The sequence below is a fragment of the Nymphaea colorata genome, chromosome 2, assembly GCF_008831285.2.
Source record: "Nymphaea colorata isolate Beijing-Zhang1983 chromosome 2, ASM883128v2, whole genome shotgun sequence".
Taxonomy (NCBI): domain Eukaryota; kingdom Viridiplantae; phylum Streptophyta; class Magnoliopsida; order Nymphaeales; family Nymphaeaceae; genus Nymphaea; species Nymphaea colorata.
In genome coordinates, this window is record NC_045139.1 from 24,559,869 (window position 1) to 24,579,142 (window position 19,274).

A 19,274-nucleotide genomic window follows, 5' to 3' on the forward strand; every position below is an offset into this window, starting at 1 on the left:
TATTTGATGATGCAGCAAAAGGAGATATGGATTTTCAAAAGTAATAACGAACAAAAAGAAGTTTAAAACTGGTGAAATTCTGAATTCTTGATGGAGAAGCAGGCAACTTTGCCTTAATTTCAGATTCAAAAATTAGTATGACCTTTCCAAGAAGGGTTAAGGCCCATATGCCTTTTGAGTCAAACAAATCTTCATTAGGTTTCATACAATTTTTTATTCATAAGTTAAACAAACCAGAAATTGGGGTAACCAATTCACACAAAATCATTACTAGGACTAAAGGCCAGAAACTTTGCCACTTGCACTCATACTCACCATCTGTATCAATGCTGTGAAACTAAAATATAGAATACTGAATCACCTGAGTTGTTTTCCCACAGCCTGTCTCACCACAGACAACAACAACATCATTCTCATTCAACAAATGTAGGAAACGACCTCTCAGCTCAGCTATAGGAAGTGAAGCTCTAGACTCCAGCATTTTCTGCAAAAGAGAATGCAATTTATAGAGAGGCCAGCATAGATACACAGTCGAGAGTAAATAGATACAATGCCTATGGAGAATAACACCAACATTAAGAAATCGTGAACAGAAATGAAACACCATTTGTTAACCTGCCATAGAATCGGCAAATAAACAGAGGACTGGAGTAAATAGAGAAGAAAATCAACACAAATCATAGAGTATAAAAATGAATCCCAAAACAAACGACAATTCAACAAGACCAGTAGCTATTTATTAGTTTGACTGATATTTTCCCCTTAGAAATAAGCACATGGAAATAATATAAAAGGTTTTCACAGAATATTTCAGCTTATTTTCCAAACCAAAAATTAAACTGATCATGCCCAGTAGAATACAAGTTTTCACAAACCCAAAGGAAAAGTTGCAAAAGAAAAAAAAAATCTTTAGATTGGAGAGAAAAATATGATTTATCAAAGAAAAAAACTGAAGATACATCAAAATGGTTAAATATGAAGAAGAAATAACTACCTGATATTTGAAATCTTTTCTTTTCTTCTCAAACCTGTTCTTCAGTAGACTGCTATATATTTGTCTATTTGGATTTCCCTCTGCATGAAAAGATGCAGGACAAAGAAGTAATCAGTATGAGAAGACACAATTGTTCGCCATCTCCATCTCTCTCTCAAAAAAAGTATTCATTAGTTGATTGAATACACGGTAACATCATAGTATGGTTTTTCATGCTTAATTTCCTAATCATATGTTATATTCTTTGTTAGTCAATAGCCAGAGAACATCATTACTTTCGCTTTCCACTTTTCATGCTTTAATTTTGTAACCATACGTCATATTTGTCTGGTAGCCAGAGAAAAATCATTATTTTTGCTTCTCACTCACCTCCCAGTAACACCTTAAGTTCACTTTAATTTGCTTCCATTTCAACTGCTTGATTCCCTGTTTATTTCCAGTTTGTTCTCCATTTTCTGATGCAAACTTTTAAGGGTTTTGCTTCCAGCTCTTATGTTCACAACTGATAAATCAAGTTCTTCAATACTTCCACATAATTAAGAGAAAACAGTCCCATGAAGGTAAAAGAACACAATCAAGCTTCAGTGATTAGCTAAATCACAACAAATGTGCTCACGGAACACATAACACTGTTATAAGGGAGGGGTGGTCAGCAGGGGGGCCTGCTCCCTGCTCTCCCCCCCCCCCCCTCTCCTTTTCTCCTCCTCTCAGTTTTTTTTTTTTTGGGGGGGTGGGGGGGGGGGGGAATATATGCTTATAATTTTGAAAATTTTTAATCTGGCCCCTGCAGAAATTCTGAAAGCTATTGTTTGGGCCCTATACAAATTTTGAAAATAATACCCCCAAAAATTTGGGGCTCCACCCTTGATAACACAAAACATAATGAAGAACTCATATTATTAGACAAAATACTTGGTCAAATTGATGTTTAAAGTTTTAAACTTTAAAGACTCACAAAATCAAATATTTGACTTGTCAACCCCCTACTGGGTGGACCCAATTTTATCTGAAACTCGGAAAGACTCACCCAAAACTCGTCTGTCTCGCCCAAAACTCGTTTGACTTGCCCAGGATTTGGTGATAGATGTTAACTTGAATTTAATGTTTGTTTTTGTTGAGTAGTTTTTCAATTTTCATTGAAATTATTAATATTTTATATGCAATTACGTTGAAGACTGAAATTATAATCTTAGTGGCCCAGTTTCTTGCTATTACATGAGTAAATATAACTTAGTCGTAGATTCTTTGATGTTAATTTGATTTTTTTCTGAATTATACAAGTAAAGGTTATGCTGCAACCATTTTATGTTCAAATGAAAGTAATATATCGTTTTTTTTTTCAAAAATCAATAGAACCCAAGTCAGAGTTAACCCATCGAGTCATGAACCGGTAAAAGAAGAATGGAATCCTGAGTCACTGGGTTTTAAAACATTGAATTAAATACAAAAGGAGCAAAGAGGCTCAATATATACAAAAAGGAGGAGGAAACTCGACATCGGACAGTGTCCAATAGCTAGAAAAAGTTATTTACAAAGGTCTTATGTAGATCCGAAAGCAGCAAAAGCAAAATACAAGAAAAACTCGAATAAAAATAATTAAAAAAGAAACAATATAATAACAAAAACTATATATACATATATATATAGTATCATAATATTTATATAAATTAACAACCACCTCCCCCTTTAAACTTACAATGTCGCCACCAAAAGTTTGCCAAAGAGAACAGAATTTAGAAGCTGCAATAGCCGCTGTCGAAAAATCTGTCAACTGATTCTGCTAATACATCATATTCTACCCAGATCTTGATCTCTTGTACTCCGTGAGGTTGAAAATTATGACAAATAGAAAAAGTAAGGATGACCCTTCCCTTACAGCAGATGAAGTTAACAAAGTAATGGACCGTCTAGAGACAAAGTACGCCCAAGTACATGATCAAGGAAGGAGACAAACATACAAAAGGGAAAAAGGAAAATTGATGAAATAGAAGTTTGAAAAATCCGATGGACATGCACCTTTCCAATTAGATGATGATGATGGTCTTGTCTTTATTTCTTCATATAAATAAGCTTTATTATCTTTTGTTTTGACGCTTTATTATCTTTTGTTTTGACAGCTATTGTAATAAATGATTTGAATAACTTTAAAAGTGAACTTCATTATATTTTGAGTATCAATATCTCTATTTTCTGTTTCTAAATTCTTATTATCTTTTTAGCAGGTTAAACAATGGTCACATTGATTTTTTCAACAATACATACATTACATTGCTAATATGCTTTCTTGTATATCAGAAATAAGAATGGGTCAACAAGGAAATGATAATGCATGGTTGTACAGAAAGTACATGTTGCCAATCGGACCACATGAAGGTGTTCATTATGTGAATCTATAATTCCTAGTGCATTGAGGAAATTCAAGTTGCATGTAGTAGGTCGTCAATATCCTTTTGGGCAACCTCCTGTGGTAGCATGCCCTTCTCCACCACCTTGAGCATATACACAAATTGCTCTAGATAGCACTGACCAGGTAATTGCAGACTGTAAAGATGAAGATGAAGAATCAGCACCTAGAAAGACATTATTGCCACCACTGCCATGAAGAGCACCACCATGATATCATGAATAAAAACTTGGTGAAGCTATGATGAACATGTTGAAAATTTATTTTGTTTCTTTTTTCACAATTGATAAGTAATGGATTTGTTTGAGAACTTCGGCATATTTTGGATTCTCCAGTGCCATGAACGAATGATCTCAAGAAAACTATTAGCCAAGTTAGTGTTGAATATGATTGTGTTATCTTGATATAAATTGATTGGTGGACTGCTTTTACTAAAAAAAAATTCAATTTGTTTGATGCATGTAACGTTTAATGTTGTAATTAATTAGTTTCTTTTATTGTTTTCTTGTTCATATGCTTAAAATGCCCATCCTACCTAGGTAGGCCTAGACTCTCTCAACGGCTAGTGATGCCAACACTTTTAACAACATAAAATTATCACACTAAACAACACCAAAGTCCAGTCAAAGTCAAGTCTGATGTGCATAAAATGCATTGACTGCGTTTATCATAGTTGGCAACGGAATTTGATGCACTCAGTGCAGACACGACCCAGGTGCAGCGAGCACCTTAAAGAGTTTGTTTCACACAGGCTAGAATTAACAATGATCCATCCACAGAATAAATTTAAATCGAAAGTCAGATAAGATAAGAATACTAAAAAGTATACCATGAGATTTCAGGATTTCAGCGTAGGGCTGGGCAGTTGTATGATCAGGCTGACGTAGGGAGGCCTCATCAAATGACAAATCTGCATCAACAGCTGGAGAAGAGGAACTCAAAGCAACTTCCCCCAACAATGAATTAACAAAACCATCTCTTCTCTTCTTCTCATCTTCTAGTTTGTTAGATCCTTTCCCTGCAGTTAATTTCAATTAATGTTCTAAAATAAATAAATCAAAAGGTATAGAAAAACCAGGGACCTTCAGTACATGTTTTGCCCCATTAAGAAATTTCCAACAAAAGGCAAAAGACAGTCTCAACTTTATTGCACCTTGGAGCCATTGAAGCACGAATGAGGAGTAAGGCTCTGAGAAAAACTGAAAGAATGGAATTTCAGGAAACAAACTGTATAAAGCAAAAGCAGCCACCGCATTTTGTGCATCCTGTAATGCAGTTTGAACATCGAACACTGAGACGTTAGAAGCTATGCAGAACCAGTAATCATGTACATGCGTCTAACATTTAATTCATAGAGCACAGTGATAAGAATAAAGTATAAATGATCCATAAAGACAAGAATCCAAGAACGGGAAGCAAGAAAAAGTAGGAGGTAACCATTGTTAGAATGTACGTATCCCACCTATACATATACATATATGTATGTACATTACATATATTAGTCATCTAATATATGTCTTATATATATATATATATATATATATATATATATATATATATTATAGGTTTGGATACTTAGAATTTTTATGTAATTTTTCAGCTTCTTTAAGTCTTTTTCTTTTCAATGTAACTTTGTATCTTTCCCTTTTTATCCCTGCCTTTTCTGTTTTTAACCAAGGGGAGACTAGTCCCAACAGCTAGATTTCTAGCCGTTGGAACTAGTCCCAACGGCTAGGACTTCTCCTCTCTTTCGTTCTCTCCCTTATAAATAGTGTACAATCCTCTTGTGTCTTTTTATGGCTTTTTAGCCACCTCTTGTATTATTTGTTGAGATTAATATATGTTTTATTCTCCTCTAGATTGAGGTCTCTTGGGTATTACTTTGTTATGTTGGTGGAAGCTTCAAGAGTGATCTTCTTGAAGCATTTGTCTTGATTGGCCCTGATTTACAACCATAACAGACGGCAATGCTTAGATATGTAACATTTGATGTATCAAACATCACGGAACATTGTTCAAATAGCAGAAGGCAGGCAACCACAACAGGGCATGGTAAACCATAGCCACAAATATCATTCTCGGGTTTTTATCGGCAAGGGTTTTCTAGGATAGTTATCAGCAAAGTTGTTCTTTTCGGGAAAAACTCGGAGTTTTTTGAAAAATAAAAAATCAAAATGTTAAGTAAAAATACAATAAATGAAAAAACTAATGTATTGTATTGCATTTAAGAGGTCAAGTTAAATACCTAAAACACCCCTTCTTCATCAGCCGGAAGAAGAAAAGTAGATAGATTAATAGATTGATCTCGACTTGGAAGTGCGGATCTTCAACAAGCCAGCTAGCATCGAAAAGGAAGAAAAGGTGGACTCATGCATTTAAGACTGGAGAAATACAATACAATACATTAGTGTGTATTTTTCTTCTTAGTAGGAAAAAATAAAAACAGAAAATGAAAAAAATCGAGAAAAAACGCGATAAAATCGTGTTAAAATCGTGATAAATTCATTTTAATGTTTTTTTCAATGTATCATGATATCTTCGCATTTTATCATTTTCTTTGTTTTTCTGATTAATATTGTGATATTTTTGAAAATATTGTGATATTTGTGGTTATGTGGTAAACATGCAACACCTAGATTAGCAAGCCAAAACATCCAGAAGGACTGAAGGATGGGTGTGGCTATGTGGTAAACATGCAACACCTAGATTAGCAAGTCAAAACATCCAGAAGGACTGAAGGAGGGGTTCCCTCATGATGGACCACACACATGTGTGCATACTACACAATCAAGCAAGCAATACGGTAAATGCAAGAAAAGTGGAAAAGGAAATGGAAATGGAAATGGAAAAGCATGTGTAGAAAAAATGGAGATAATGATGGATGATGCTTAGTTAAATAAAATGTTTTCCGAGTTTCTTGTTTCCAGTCAAATGTGTCAACTACTGACTAAAGTATCCATTGTAAAAGCAAGCAAAGACAAGGCCAGGCGTTCACAAAGACTGGAGAAAAGAACTAAAAGTAAGCATATCTAAAAGATGTCTATCAGCTTTAAGAATTCAAATATGTGAAGGTGCAGTAATAAAAAAAAAATCAATAGAAACACCATCGAATCAACAATGTATGCAGGTCAAAACAAAGAGGTGACTGTTTATCTCAAAGTTGCAAACCTAATGAGGACCAAGAGTTCATGCAAGCTGTGAGCACATGGTAAACACTTGACAGGGAAACCAGACTCCGTGATCTATGCAAAAAGAAGAACAGCAGATAAAGGACACCATCTTCCTGTTCTATTTGGAATGATAAGAACCCACAGGACTCGGGCAAGAAGGACAAAGGATGTTGCAGCTATTGCTTAAAGCCAACCGCCTGACATAAGTGCATCACTACCAATTGTGCATGTAGGATGAAGAAAGTTTAGAGAGCACAAGAGAAGCACCAACAGATGAGTACCTCAACAGAGTCAAATCCTCTATCTTGGTCAGGGAAATTAAATGTAATTAAACCACCCACTTTCCGATTTTTCCCCCTTCCTGTGGCTTTACGCAAGACACTCACATTATAACAATACATGTTCTCCTTTGCAGATATTTTACTATACTTAGGTGCTTCCCAACCTATTTTCTGGCATTGCTGATGAAGAAGAGCTTTGGGTGTCTTTCCAATATCTCCCTGTCAAATGGAAGAACAAACACAAACAAAAAGAAAAAACCAAGATATCAGATGGACAAATAAGGCAAAAGGGTAGAAAATGGCGATGCAACTATAAAATGAACCAACAACATTACACTTCAAACACTGATATGTACTATATCTAGAGGAGCCATTGTTAGGATTTCATATAATTTTTGTAGGATGTCATATGTATTTTTTGTTGGGATCTTCAATTTGTACTTTCATTTATATTTCTTATGTTTTGTTTGCATTTTTTATTTTTTTATTTTCATTTTTTCTGTATTTTCTTTCCGCAGCTGAAAGCTCCGGCTTGGGACCCCAACAACTAGGTTCCTGTGTCTATAGATAATGATATTTGCCCCTTTGTAAATTATGGTTCTTTGAAGCTTTCTTTTGTTCCTTAGTGCACAGTTCATTCAGTTGTGACTGCTTGACTTCGTTGCTATTAAAGAAATAAACATTTTTATCTACATTCGGTTGATTGCTTCCATTCGTTGTTGAAGATCATGGTTTGTTGATATAATTCCCAATCTTTATCAATTTGTTTACATGGGATCAGAGATTGGCTCTGTGCAAATCAGTTTATATACCATTTCCCAAGCTGTGGATATTTTGGGAGAATCCAGTTTTAGTCAGATCAAAGCTGCTTACCAACTGTTTGATGAATTTTCCATGGAATTCTGGTGACCTTTCTTCAAAGCAGCTAAAAAGTCATGTTGCTGACATTCGTGGAGAACATTCAAGAGTTGTGGCTGCTGACTATTTTAAAGTTTCTCTTGCAGCAGTATCCAAGTAAACATCCTAAAAGCTGTGAAGGCATTTGAAGATTCTTTCGTTGGACCATGGCCTTTTAGTATTTATCTTGTGAAGGCGTCTTTCATCTTCCCATGACTGGTGTGCTCTCCTCATCCATTTTCTTTGGTTCTTCCCCTTCTCTTAAGATGGAAGATAAGAAATATCTTTCCCTCCAACCTTTCCTCAAGCTTTCTTCTACCCATTATGTTACATGGGCTTCGACTATGAAGCATCATATGAAAGAGGCTTTTTGGAGATTTGTTGATGGATCCAAAAGCATGCCAAAGTTGATTTTTTTGATAGAAAAATGAAAGAATTATAAGGAGAGGAGAAGGAAAAGGCTCTAAGAGAATATGAAAATAAATGGAAAGATTGGAAAATATGACATCACAAGGTGCTGTCATGGCTGTCAACTAGTGTTAATACATCCATAAGTTGACAAATTGCTAATGTTTAACTTGTACATAAAGCTTAGGAATCTCTTAGAGAAATGCTTGCCATGAAAGATTTAGCACACAAATGTTATATGGAAGTCAAGATACAAAAATTCGAACAAGGTGACAAGAAAATCTGGGAATATTATGGTGAATTATTTCAACTTTGTGATGAGTTGACCATATTTGAGCATGAAAGGTGTGATACTTATGATATTGTGCTTAGAGAAAAACAATTTCAAGAAGATAAGTTTTATAAATTTGTTGTGGGCATAAGACTGGAGTTTAATATTGCAGAAACTTCACTTCTTCATAGACTGAGTCTTCCCGCCTTGAATGAAGCCCTTGCCTAATTGTCATGGAAGAGTATAGACTTCTTCATAGTAAAGAAAAGAGAGATAGTGTGTTACAAGTTTCAAAACCAGGAAATCATATGAGGCCATATCGGCCTCCTCACTTTGGAAAGAACATTGAAGAAACAAACAAGAAAATTATATGCTATCACTTCCATAAGCCAGGACACATAAAACCAAACTGTCCAAAGTTAAAGAAATATGACAAGAAGGTTTCAATCGCGAGGAGCTACCAAGAAAAAGAACACAATGGATTTGGTGCAGTATCTCTTGCCAAACTTGTGGAAACACCTCAACCTTTTCTTAAAGGTAAAGCTCCAATCACCAGCCCAGTGACATCCTTATCACAAGATATATCTACCTGACCTTTAGACTGGGAAGCATCCTTCCATGACCCTAAATGAGTCCGATTTAACTAAATGCAAATCAAATTTTTTGTTCCCAGTTTTGTTTTACTGCTGATGAGACTTCTCCTAAAATTAAAAATACTGAAAATTTAGAATAAGAAAAAAATAAATTGGAAGTTTTCAAAGTTCCAAAAAATTAGATGTATTCCTAGTTAAATCTCAACCTCTTTTTTTATTGGATACAAAATCAGCTATCATAGGAAATAAAGGAAGTTCCAAAAATCATGTTTGTTTAGATGTGTAAAGGAAAGGAAAGGAAATCATTTAACTTAGTTTACATAATGCCCCTAACACCTTTGATTTTGATTGTGGCTCTCTCTCTCTCTCTCTCTCTCTCTCTCTCTCTCATTCACTTTATCTCTTTCTCTATTCCTTTGACTGAGAAAGGCTCTTTATGGGCTAAAACAAGCTCCAAAGGCCAAGTATGGTCATTTTTCTAAAGTTATGATTGATCATAATGTTTGCTATTCTGATATGGCTCTCTTGGATAAAAACCTTGCTAATGGCATTGTGATTCTTCTTCTCTAGACAGATGACATGATAATCACAGGCAGTGATAAAGATGGTGTTAAAAAGATCAAGAGACTCTTGAAAGATGACTTTGAAATGTTTGACTTAGGTTTTCTCACATATTTCCTTGGTATAGAAGTCAGGTATAGCCAAAGAGGTTATTTTCTCTCACAAATCAAATTTGCCGCTGATATAGTTTGTAGGTCAGGAATAACTGATAAGATTATAGAGATGTTTGAAGCTCTTGGTTTGAAGATGAGGATCAATGATGGTGAACCTCTTGAAAACCCCACACCATATCGTCAATTTGTTAGACCTTTATCGTACTTGACCATCACTAGACCAAACATTGCATATGCTGTTCATGTGGCTAGCCATTTTCAACATGCACCTAGTACAGTTCATAGGAGAGCAGTCTTGCTAAGTGTTTGATATGTGAAAAGTACCGTAAATGAGCGACTTTCTTGTCCTCTTCATCTTCTTTAGAATTGATTGACTACATCGGCACTGATTGGGGAGGTGATCCCAATGATTTTGTGTTTCTATGTACATCGCTATTTTCATGGAGAAGCAAAAACAACAAAAGGTTTTCTTATCATCCACTAAACCGTGTCATGGCCTCAACAACTATGGAGATTGGTTGGTTGAAAAGTTTGCTCATAGACATGTGAATTCAACTTAAAGGACCATTCAGATTATGGTACGACAACAAGAGCATCATCTATATTGCCATTTGGGAGTAATGGTACATTTCATGAAAAAACCAAGCACATTGAAATGGACTGTCATTTTATGAGAAAAGAATTTGAAGAAGAAGATTGAGATTCCATGTGTTTCATCTGACTTTGAATTAGCAGATATGTTCACCAAAGGGCTTGAAGCTCTTTTCTCATTCTTTTTGGCAAACTTCAGTTATTACATGTAAGTTCGAGGAGGAGTGTTAGGATTTGATATATTTTTTGTGTATTTCATTTTTTTTTTGGTTGGGATCTTCATTTGTATTTTTATTCCCATTCCTTATGTTTACTTTGCATCTTTTATTTTTTTATTTTCTATATTTTCTTTCCTCCTTAGTTGAGATATGCTCTAGAGCTGTTGAGATCCCTAATGTTCTAGCCATTTGGACACAACAGCCACCCATAGGTTCCTCTGTGTATAAATTAGGGCTATTTGCCCCTTTGTAAATCATGCTTCTTTTGAAGCTTTCTTAAAGCAGTTCTGATACCATTTTTGTTTCTTAGTACACATTGCACAGTTTGTTTTCAGTTGTGAGTGCTTGACTTTGTCGCTATTGTGAAAAATATAGATTTTTTAATCTTTAGTGAAGTATTTTGTTTCCATGAGGAGTAATTTTATAAATTACTTTTCTTATTCATGTTTTAAAAAACAAATGATGATTTTGGAAATACAAGGAAAACTTAAGGACCCATTTGTTAGCCTTGAAAAGTTGGGCAGGAGTTTGTTAATGGCTCAAAAGTTGAGCATCTCTTTATAATTTTTTCAATGCAAAATCTAACTTGCTAACAGTTAAAAGTACTCATGATTTCTCACCCATTTGGCAATTTTAGTAATTGTTGCCAATTTGTTACCAACAACTACAAGAATAACCTTTGTGTGGCCTTTTCATCTGTTTACCATGGATACACCAAAAAAGGAAGACGTTTTGGGGATTAAAACATCTATATCTCCTTTTTGTTTCCACATATCCAAGAGAGATACAAGGGATAGCATTGGAGGAAAGTTACTCCAATCAATCTACTAAGATAAAGCACTTGCATCCAAAAATTCTGAGTCTATAGGTGCGGAATTTTTGAAAAATATTTGCAGTAGTTTTATTTTTAAATGTTGAAGATGATATTGTATTTGGAAGATGCAATGCAGCTTGCATCACCTGACCAAAAATCTTTACATAAATTATTTGAAATTAAGAGGGTTCTTACACACTAGCCCAAGTATATACTCATGCACATGCTTACACACTTGCACAAGTATATACTCATGCACATCATAGAAACTTCACCTAACAGATACCTGCATACATTCCCATACAGACATCTTTTATTTGTTTCACTAGAACCCAGAATATGATGTGGAAGCTTCATATATGTGCAGCAGAAGACTTACCCTCTTTAAAACATCAGCAGTTCGTGTGGACAACTTCCCAGACCTCCAGTTTGACTCCCTGTTTAGCAGCTCTAGGTCACCAGGTACAAAAATTCCAGATGAAGAAGTATCATCAGAAAATAAAGAACACAGGTCACCATCCTGAGGATCCACTTCTACACTAACATCCTTTTCTGAAATTGCAATTTCAGAGCTAACAGCAGCATTCTCCTGATTCTCCATACCACAGACAATTTTTTCATATCCATAACTAAAGGAATCCTGTTGTGGTTGAGAAAGGTCTGAAAGAGCTGGATCTTCTAATATTTCTTCTGGCATAGCAACTGTGTGAGGGTCAGGTGCATAGGAATTTGATTCCACATTCGAGGTTATTGTATCCTCATTTCTGGCATTAGCTTCATACGATATGCCTAACCAAACAACATGTGAAGCACATCAAGAAGTACGGAAGAGAAAAAGAGTCAGCTCCTTATAAGCATCAAGAATTCAAGATCAAGGTGAAAGCACAATCGATGTCAATGTTGGTGTATTACATTGTCACAAATATCGTTCTAGGATGTATATTGGTGAACTTTTTCTCAAGCATTAAACGTCAAATTTATTTTTGTCTGGATATTTTATGAATGCAAGAATTTTTAAAAATTATTGAAAATTTGAATTTTACGCTAATTTTCTTCAAAATATTGATAAAAACTCAATATAGTTATTAAAGTCTGAAAAGAAGCCTGCATATATATACATATATATATATATACATATACATATATATATATATACATATATATATATATATATATATATAGTGAAAGGCGAAAGCATTTGTTTAAAAAAAAAATTGCAAAAGAAACATGAAAAAAGGAAATTTGTTCTCAAAATATGTGATTTTTACACGTTATCTTGATTTTCCCATTCTTGGGCATTTTTTAGAGAACAGTAATATTTGCAGCAACGCCCATTCACAGGCTTAACACTTCATCTTTCAATTTTCCTGCTTTTTGTTGTTTATTCTCTCTTAGTTCCTATCTGATTTTTAGATCTGTTTCCATATTCTGCGGTTGATTTTTACGCAAGCTGCTTTATTTTAATCAAGAGCCCTTATTCCCTTCAAAGGAAATCTGAGCAAGAGAACAAGGAAGAACCTAGAGAAGACATCTCATGCCTAAGTTTGCGAATAAGCTGCCCTGCCAGTTCCTGTGTTTCCTTGTCACCCTTCTTCTTTGCTTCTAAAGCTTGTAATCTTGCTTTTTGCAGCTCGTTCACAATAGATTCTGAACGGGATCTTGGATCGATAACCTGGTGAATTTCCGAATAAACATTATCAGCAACAATATAAGCTTTTAGGTTGAATTGCAGAATGATCTTTTGACATCACGACGTAACAATATGGTAACAGACCAAGCAAGATGCAATTGCCATTTTTAAAAAGAATAAAGACACAGAAAACTAATCCTAATGGCTTTGTCAGGGTCATGTAATACAGTTAACTGGATATGGACCAGCATACATTTAGGATTTTGTCCAAATTTAGAAAACAATAAGAATGAAAAGACATTGTCCAAGGACAATATATATATTCAAGATTTGAATTTAACCCTAGAACCAGCATTCATTATGAATGAATATTTGAAAGCAAACATGCATGTAAAAGAAATTTAAGTTTCCAAAGCTGAATAACTACATAACTTGCTAAATGCTAATAAAGCAAGAACTCTCTCTCTCCTCTCTCTCTCTCAACTTTCAAAGAGTGGGACTTGCACAACATTTTAAAATAAATAAGCAGAAAAAAGATTTAAGCTTCACAAAAAGTGATTGACATGATGACTTAAGTGCATAAAAGTCTCCGTTTCAAAAAAGGAAATTGAATCTGGCTCATTAGTCGGATACAGTCATAATAGGTTATTTAAGCTCGCCCCTCTAACACTCATGTGGTGGTTTGACCTGCTTATATTCGTAAACGAAATTTGAAGCATACCGTTATGCCATTTTCTATATCCACTTACTACCAATGATATTCCACATCAGGTATAGAATGTGGAGGATGATTAGACAACACCATTACTTATAGATGAAAGCTTTGACAACCTTATTTTATGTATGCAATGGCTTACGTAAATATATGTGCAGAAGATCTTATGTCAGAAATAGTGAAATGCTAGCCATTACATGCTTCATGTGTCTAATTGAATTGAGAGTTTTGTAAAAAGTATGCATGAATAAAACCTAGGCTTGCACTGAGAAGAGTAATAACACAACATTTGAGACTCACCCCATGTTTACTTAAATACAATGTGTGGAAGATTTTATGTTCAAGATGTTAGGGACTAAATGCTTAATATGTCCAAAGAGTACACAAGGTCATGCATGACATAATAGCATTGACGGTTTTAGTAGTTTGTAGCTATACTATGTATGGTTACAGGTTTTTTATTGAAAATGTTTTATTTTTGTTATCAACTTTTGAGGGGCTTATGACATTACAAGAATTTATTGATTCTCTCACAAAAACATCAACAAGCATCCAAATTAGTTTTAAAAATGTCAAAAGAACAATTGAAAATATACAGTTAAAGTACATGTGAACAGAAGAACTTTTGAAGGGGCAAAATATACAGCAGAACTAGACATAAAAAAAAATCGTTAGTGCAATCATCAGAATGCCATGAAAACAACCTGTACAAGAGTATCTCCATTATTAGCATCCTTTCTGCCATCGTCACCCTGGAGCCAAAAAGAAACAAAATTTCACATGGCAAGTATGTCATGCACAAAATTTAGTCTCCGGTCTTGTCACCAGAATGTTTTGAGGGAAGGAAAATACCAGTATAGCCAAACCACTATGTTGATCATAGTCTGCCAGGTGTTGATATTCTTCCTGCACAATAAAATTCTTCTCAAGTCTCTGAACAAGTGGTGAGGGTTGCTCATGGGAAAGGAACATAAACTGTTGAAATAAATATCACAGAGTTTAATGGGAATAAATTTTAATTTGTTAAAAGTTAAGTTTCGAGGATATCTGTTTCCATTTTGTCATGATAAAAAATGAGTAGTAAGCAATTCAATAGTGTAGGCAATGACAAAAACAGGAGTGGCCCAATAGAAAAATCAAACTGTCTGCAAATATATTTGTACTAGGAAAAAGAACGAAAACGGTGGGATAAGGGAGAAGGGAGTTGAAACTCTATGAAGAAGAACTTCTATTCATTAATAGTTGCCAAACACCAGTTTAGGAAGTAGGGAAAACATCAATTAGCAAAAAATTTCAATCACCTCCCAACCAACAATACTTCCTCCAGATGTTGTGCTTAGCATAGGAAAACAACTAAAGGAATTGCAATTGACAATTGACATATATTGCAAGCAAAGAAATGCCATGTGGATAAAAAGAAGCAAAGTTCTCATGTTTTCCACTCAATGACCTCTTCTTGTTGCTGTACATAGTGTCGTATCCAGTCTGCCTGTGAAACCTGAAGGAGACCATCATCATCATCACTCTCCCTCCCTCTAACTCTGACAGGAACAAGTAATGCCTCTGCCTCTTCAGCCTCAACAGATCTACAGGACGGAACCCAGTCAGCTTGTGCCATGGAGACAACATTTACAGATCCTTCTAAACCTGTAATATTATGAGATGAAACCAATTAGATTGTGCACAATAATGACAATTTTAAATGCCCTTGAGTTGACAATTCACTACAAACTTTCTGACAAATGCATGGAAATTTCCATTCCAAATATTAAAAAAACAAACAAAAGATCAGAATTGTGCAGAAAACATTCCATTAATATGAGCACTTATAATAATTAATGAAAAAGTTGTATCATTCAGGAACTATTGTAGTTTGGCCACAACTTTAACAAGCCATAATGTATTCATTGTCACAACTCACAGGAAGATGTAGAAGTCCCACTTGAAAACTTCAAAGGGAGCTCATTTCCAGGAATATTTAAGCACAGCCAATCCAAAGCAGCTTCAAAAGTTGCACCATCCTAACAAAATAGATTGAACAATGTTACAAGCTAAAGCTAGTAACAACTGAAACTGAAGATTGGAAAGGAGTGGAACTGTCAACAATAGCAATATACTCCAGTCATTTGCATCTGAAAATTTTAAAACAAGACGCATAGTGCTTACAAGTTTCAAAACGAAGAAAACAAACAAGACAATATAGGAAATATTGTCTTAATAGCAAACATATCTGTTGAAGCTTACCCTCTATATTAATTAAATTCATTTTTGTGTCAAGTAAACTGAAGTACTAACATCTTATGTGATGCTTTAATTGAATCTACATTTCTCCAATAATGTGGTGCACCAAGGCAACCATTTGTCCCAAAATTTGGGAAAATTTGAGAAATTGCATTGCATGAAGGAATAGACCAACTTAAGTTATCAAATCGGAAGCCACAGCAAGTTATTCAGACCCCAAAAAGACTAATTCTGACTAGTCAAGGCTAGCCAATTTGACTTAACTCAATCAACTAGCCCGACTAGTTGGTTGACTTGTCAGACTAGTTGACTGACTAGTAGAGATTTTCACAAGCAAGATCCCAGCTCTAACCAACCATATGGGAAAGAGGATGCATATGAACAATCCTAAAGTATGCCACACTCAATAGCAAGCTTTCTTAAATCTAACTGTGTTTCAAAGCCCATATTTTATTTTTGAACTTTTTTTTAATTCTTTTTCTTTTTCTTTCCTAATCGTATCAAAGGGAATAAATGCATCAAGAGGAATCTTGTTTCAGATGGTAGGACTCAAACCAAAGTTGGACGACCTACTTATTTGCTATGTCGCATAGGTGTGGGGTGTCGGTGTTGGTGCCAATGCGGGATGCGGCAAGTTCCAAAAAAATTTGGGTGCGGGTGCGGCGAGAGCATATAAATATATGTATACATATATATTTTTACATATATATGTTATCTGTTATATAAGTAATTTTATTTGTCTATATTTTTAAACTTTTTTTATCAAGGTTACCTTGATCTCATACAAATTCAAAGTTTTATTAAATAAAATAGGGGGAAAGAGAAAGAAGAGACAAAAAATGAGAAAAAAACAAGAGAAAAGAAGAACGGGTGTGGTCAGCAGCACCGAATCACCGAGTCGGGCCGCACCCGCACCCGCATCGGTGCGGGTGTGTGTGACTTAGCTTATTTGTTGTTAGAGGCCACTATTTGAGCTTAAGAGGCATATTCCATTTACACCTCATTTTATCCCACTTTTAGAAGGTAAAGAACTAAGAAGCCTAAGAGTTAGGCCTCTGTATAAGACTTGAACATCCTATAAAACAACCCAAAGATATGAGCTATAAAAACTCCGTAGTAAATTATTGCTAGTTAAACTTTTTTGACTTGAAATTTTACATTCGTCAATAGAAAGCTAATATTTTCCAATAAACTTAACATGGAAAAAAAATTAATTAAATTCACAATATATATATTTTTAGAGTATATAACAACGAACAATTCCTATCAGATAAGTCTTTACAACAGCGATTAATTAACTAAATTTCTTTGGAAAAAGTCAAGGATGGCCATAATATTTTCTATCTAGTATTAAACTTTTAGTTCGTCGTACAGATTCTTGTCATTTCCTCTACGACCTCTGCACTTGTTTATTTTACTTCTTATAACTAGACAACTAAAAAAGAGTTGCAAATGCCCAAGGAAGTAAAGTGCAACAAATTGGGAACTTAAAGTATAATATTTTTAAGCTTATATTTGCATCACGGGACTTGCGACACTGTCCATATGCACTATTAGTATCAAAAAATATTTATCAAAAATATACATTTAATCAGCATCTTCAATCATAATTCAAAAGATTTTAATGCTCACACCTTTCGATCAACTTGGCGACTTTCACGATCACAGGATCAAATGAAAGCAGCTCTTCCAGGGTACAAATCAGGAGGAATAGGAATGAAAATTTAGAAGTGATGACAACGAAAAGGGATAAAGCAAAATGACGGAGATAGAGGAGAAAGTGGACAAGGTTCTTACTTCGAGTGCAGAGAGTGCGCTCTCAATCTGCTCAGGCCGAAAACCTTCGCAGGAGAGTTGATCGTAGATTGCGCGCAGCTTCTTTGCCTTCTGAGCCTTGCTCATGGATGGTTGGCCGGGAGTCGCAGACGAAGGGAGGGACGAGCGCCCGGAGTTTAGGAGTAGCTGGCGGATTCGCCGCTCGTTCTCCGCCGATAACTCGACCTTCGGCGCGCCGCCGCCACTGCGACCTTTTTGCTTGCCGGACTGACTGGGTTTTGCCGTTGCCGACTTCTTTTGGTGCTTCGGCGCCATCTCTCTCTCCCTCTCTCGCTCGCACTCGCTCTCCCTCTTCACAGAAACTCAGCAGTCAGCATCATATATAACGGAATATGAATCGAATCGGCTAGGGCCGCGTATACAACGGTCTAGGCAGCACGAGCAAAGAAATGTTATTGTTGATATTTTTTGTAAATGAAAACCAAACATAAAAAGATTTCATGGTTAACTGCTTAAAATCTTGAACAATATATGGCAAGGGAATCAAATCGATCTGCCATCAAATCCACTTAAATCGATTGATTTGAACTTTTTTTGTGTGTTGTGTAATAATTATTGTTATACTATAAATATACGGGATGTAGATTTTTTTGTATAATGTAAAATCATCATTGGTAGCTTTAAGATGGAACACGGGTTGAAGTCCGTCATCTCCTATGGCTCGATTGCTTAGCACTTCTTGGTAGTTTATGTTTATGCATAGTGGATTGCAAGAAACAATAACATTGTTACTATTACCAAAAACACATTTCTTGGTAGCTTATCTTCATACATACATAGTGGATTGCAATCTTTAGGTATATTCATCAAACAATTACATTGTTACTATTACCAAAACAGTCATATAGAATGGATAAATGAGTGTTCTTCTCATATACATGACGAGCCCTCAATGGATGAGCCAAGAGGCACGAGTAAGAGCACGGACACATGTATCGATCCATGTGAGGTAGGGACACATAACCTGGTCTAGGCTACAACATTTATTTCAATTGTTTTTCATTAATCTGTGTTAATCACTCTGGACACTGATAGAGCGTGGGAGAAGCAACAATAGCATCCATGATTTCAGACTCAAACCTTAATCATAGCATCCAGTCTGCATCAATCACTGATAGAGCATGGGAGAAGCAACAATGGCATCCACGGTTTCACATTCAAGCAACAATGGACCCCTCCCTTGCCCCCTTGCCCATGGAGTCCACAGCTACTTTGGGACTTGAATGAGGATCAATATACTTATCAACTACAGCGTCGCACATCTACTTTATGCAATCCGTCGCACATCTACTTTATGCAATCCAAATAAGTAACGTTCATGGAAATCAAACTGACAACATGACTTTCACTAGTCTAACCAGCTACGCTACACGGCTCAGGGCAATTCAAGCAACGACGGCATTTTCAATTTCAGACTCCCAGGGACAATAGATTTAGGAGGGTAGTAACTTCCAACAGGTAGAAAAAGTATAATTTAGAAGACAGTAATTGGTAAAGAGATTCAGAACCATCACTCCTTTTGCTCCTTGGGCATTGG

The 19,274-nt window shown here is 35.4% G+C and overlaps 1 protein-coding gene across 7 annotated transcripts in view; it reads right to left on the reverse strand.

The window, feature by feature from the left end:
- Positions 1-18,039, reverse strand: part of LOC116248144 (DExH-box ATP-dependent RNA helicase DExH7, chloroplastic) — a 98,904-nt gene extending 80,865 nt beyond the window's left edge. For 5 of the 7 annotated variants that reach the window (XR_004170969.2, XM_050076070.1, XM_031620763.2 and 2 more), the window contains exons 1-12: positions 17,699-18,039; positions 15,582-15,681; positions 15,111-15,307; positions 14,513-14,566; positions 14,365-14,412; positions 12,834-12,987; positions 11,695-12,104; positions 6,850-7,068; positions 4,552-4,663; positions 4,228-4,416; positions 995-1,074; positions 362-484 (exon numbers count right to left, since the gene is read on the reverse strand). Coding sequence is in view for 6 of the 7 variants with exons in the window: in XM_050076070.1 (XP_049932027.1) it covers positions 362-484; positions 995-1,074; positions 4,228-4,416; positions 4,552-4,663; positions 6,850-7,068; positions 11,695-12,104; positions 12,834-12,987; positions 14,365-14,412; positions 14,513-14,566; positions 15,111-15,307; positions 15,582-15,681; positions 17,699-17,992 (1,980 nt within the window). In the remaining variant the exon portion in view is untranslated. The remainder of the gene's footprint in view (positions 1-361; positions 485-994; positions 1,075-4,227; positions 4,417-4,551; positions 4,664-6,849; positions 7,069-11,694; positions 12,105-12,833; positions 12,988-14,364; positions 14,413-14,512; positions 14,567-15,110; positions 15,308-15,581; positions 15,682-17,698) is intronic. The other 2 variants (XM_050076069.1, XM_031620764.2) reach the window with 2 other exon arrangements.
- Between the last annotated feature and the right edge of the window lie 1,235 nt (positions 18,040-19,274).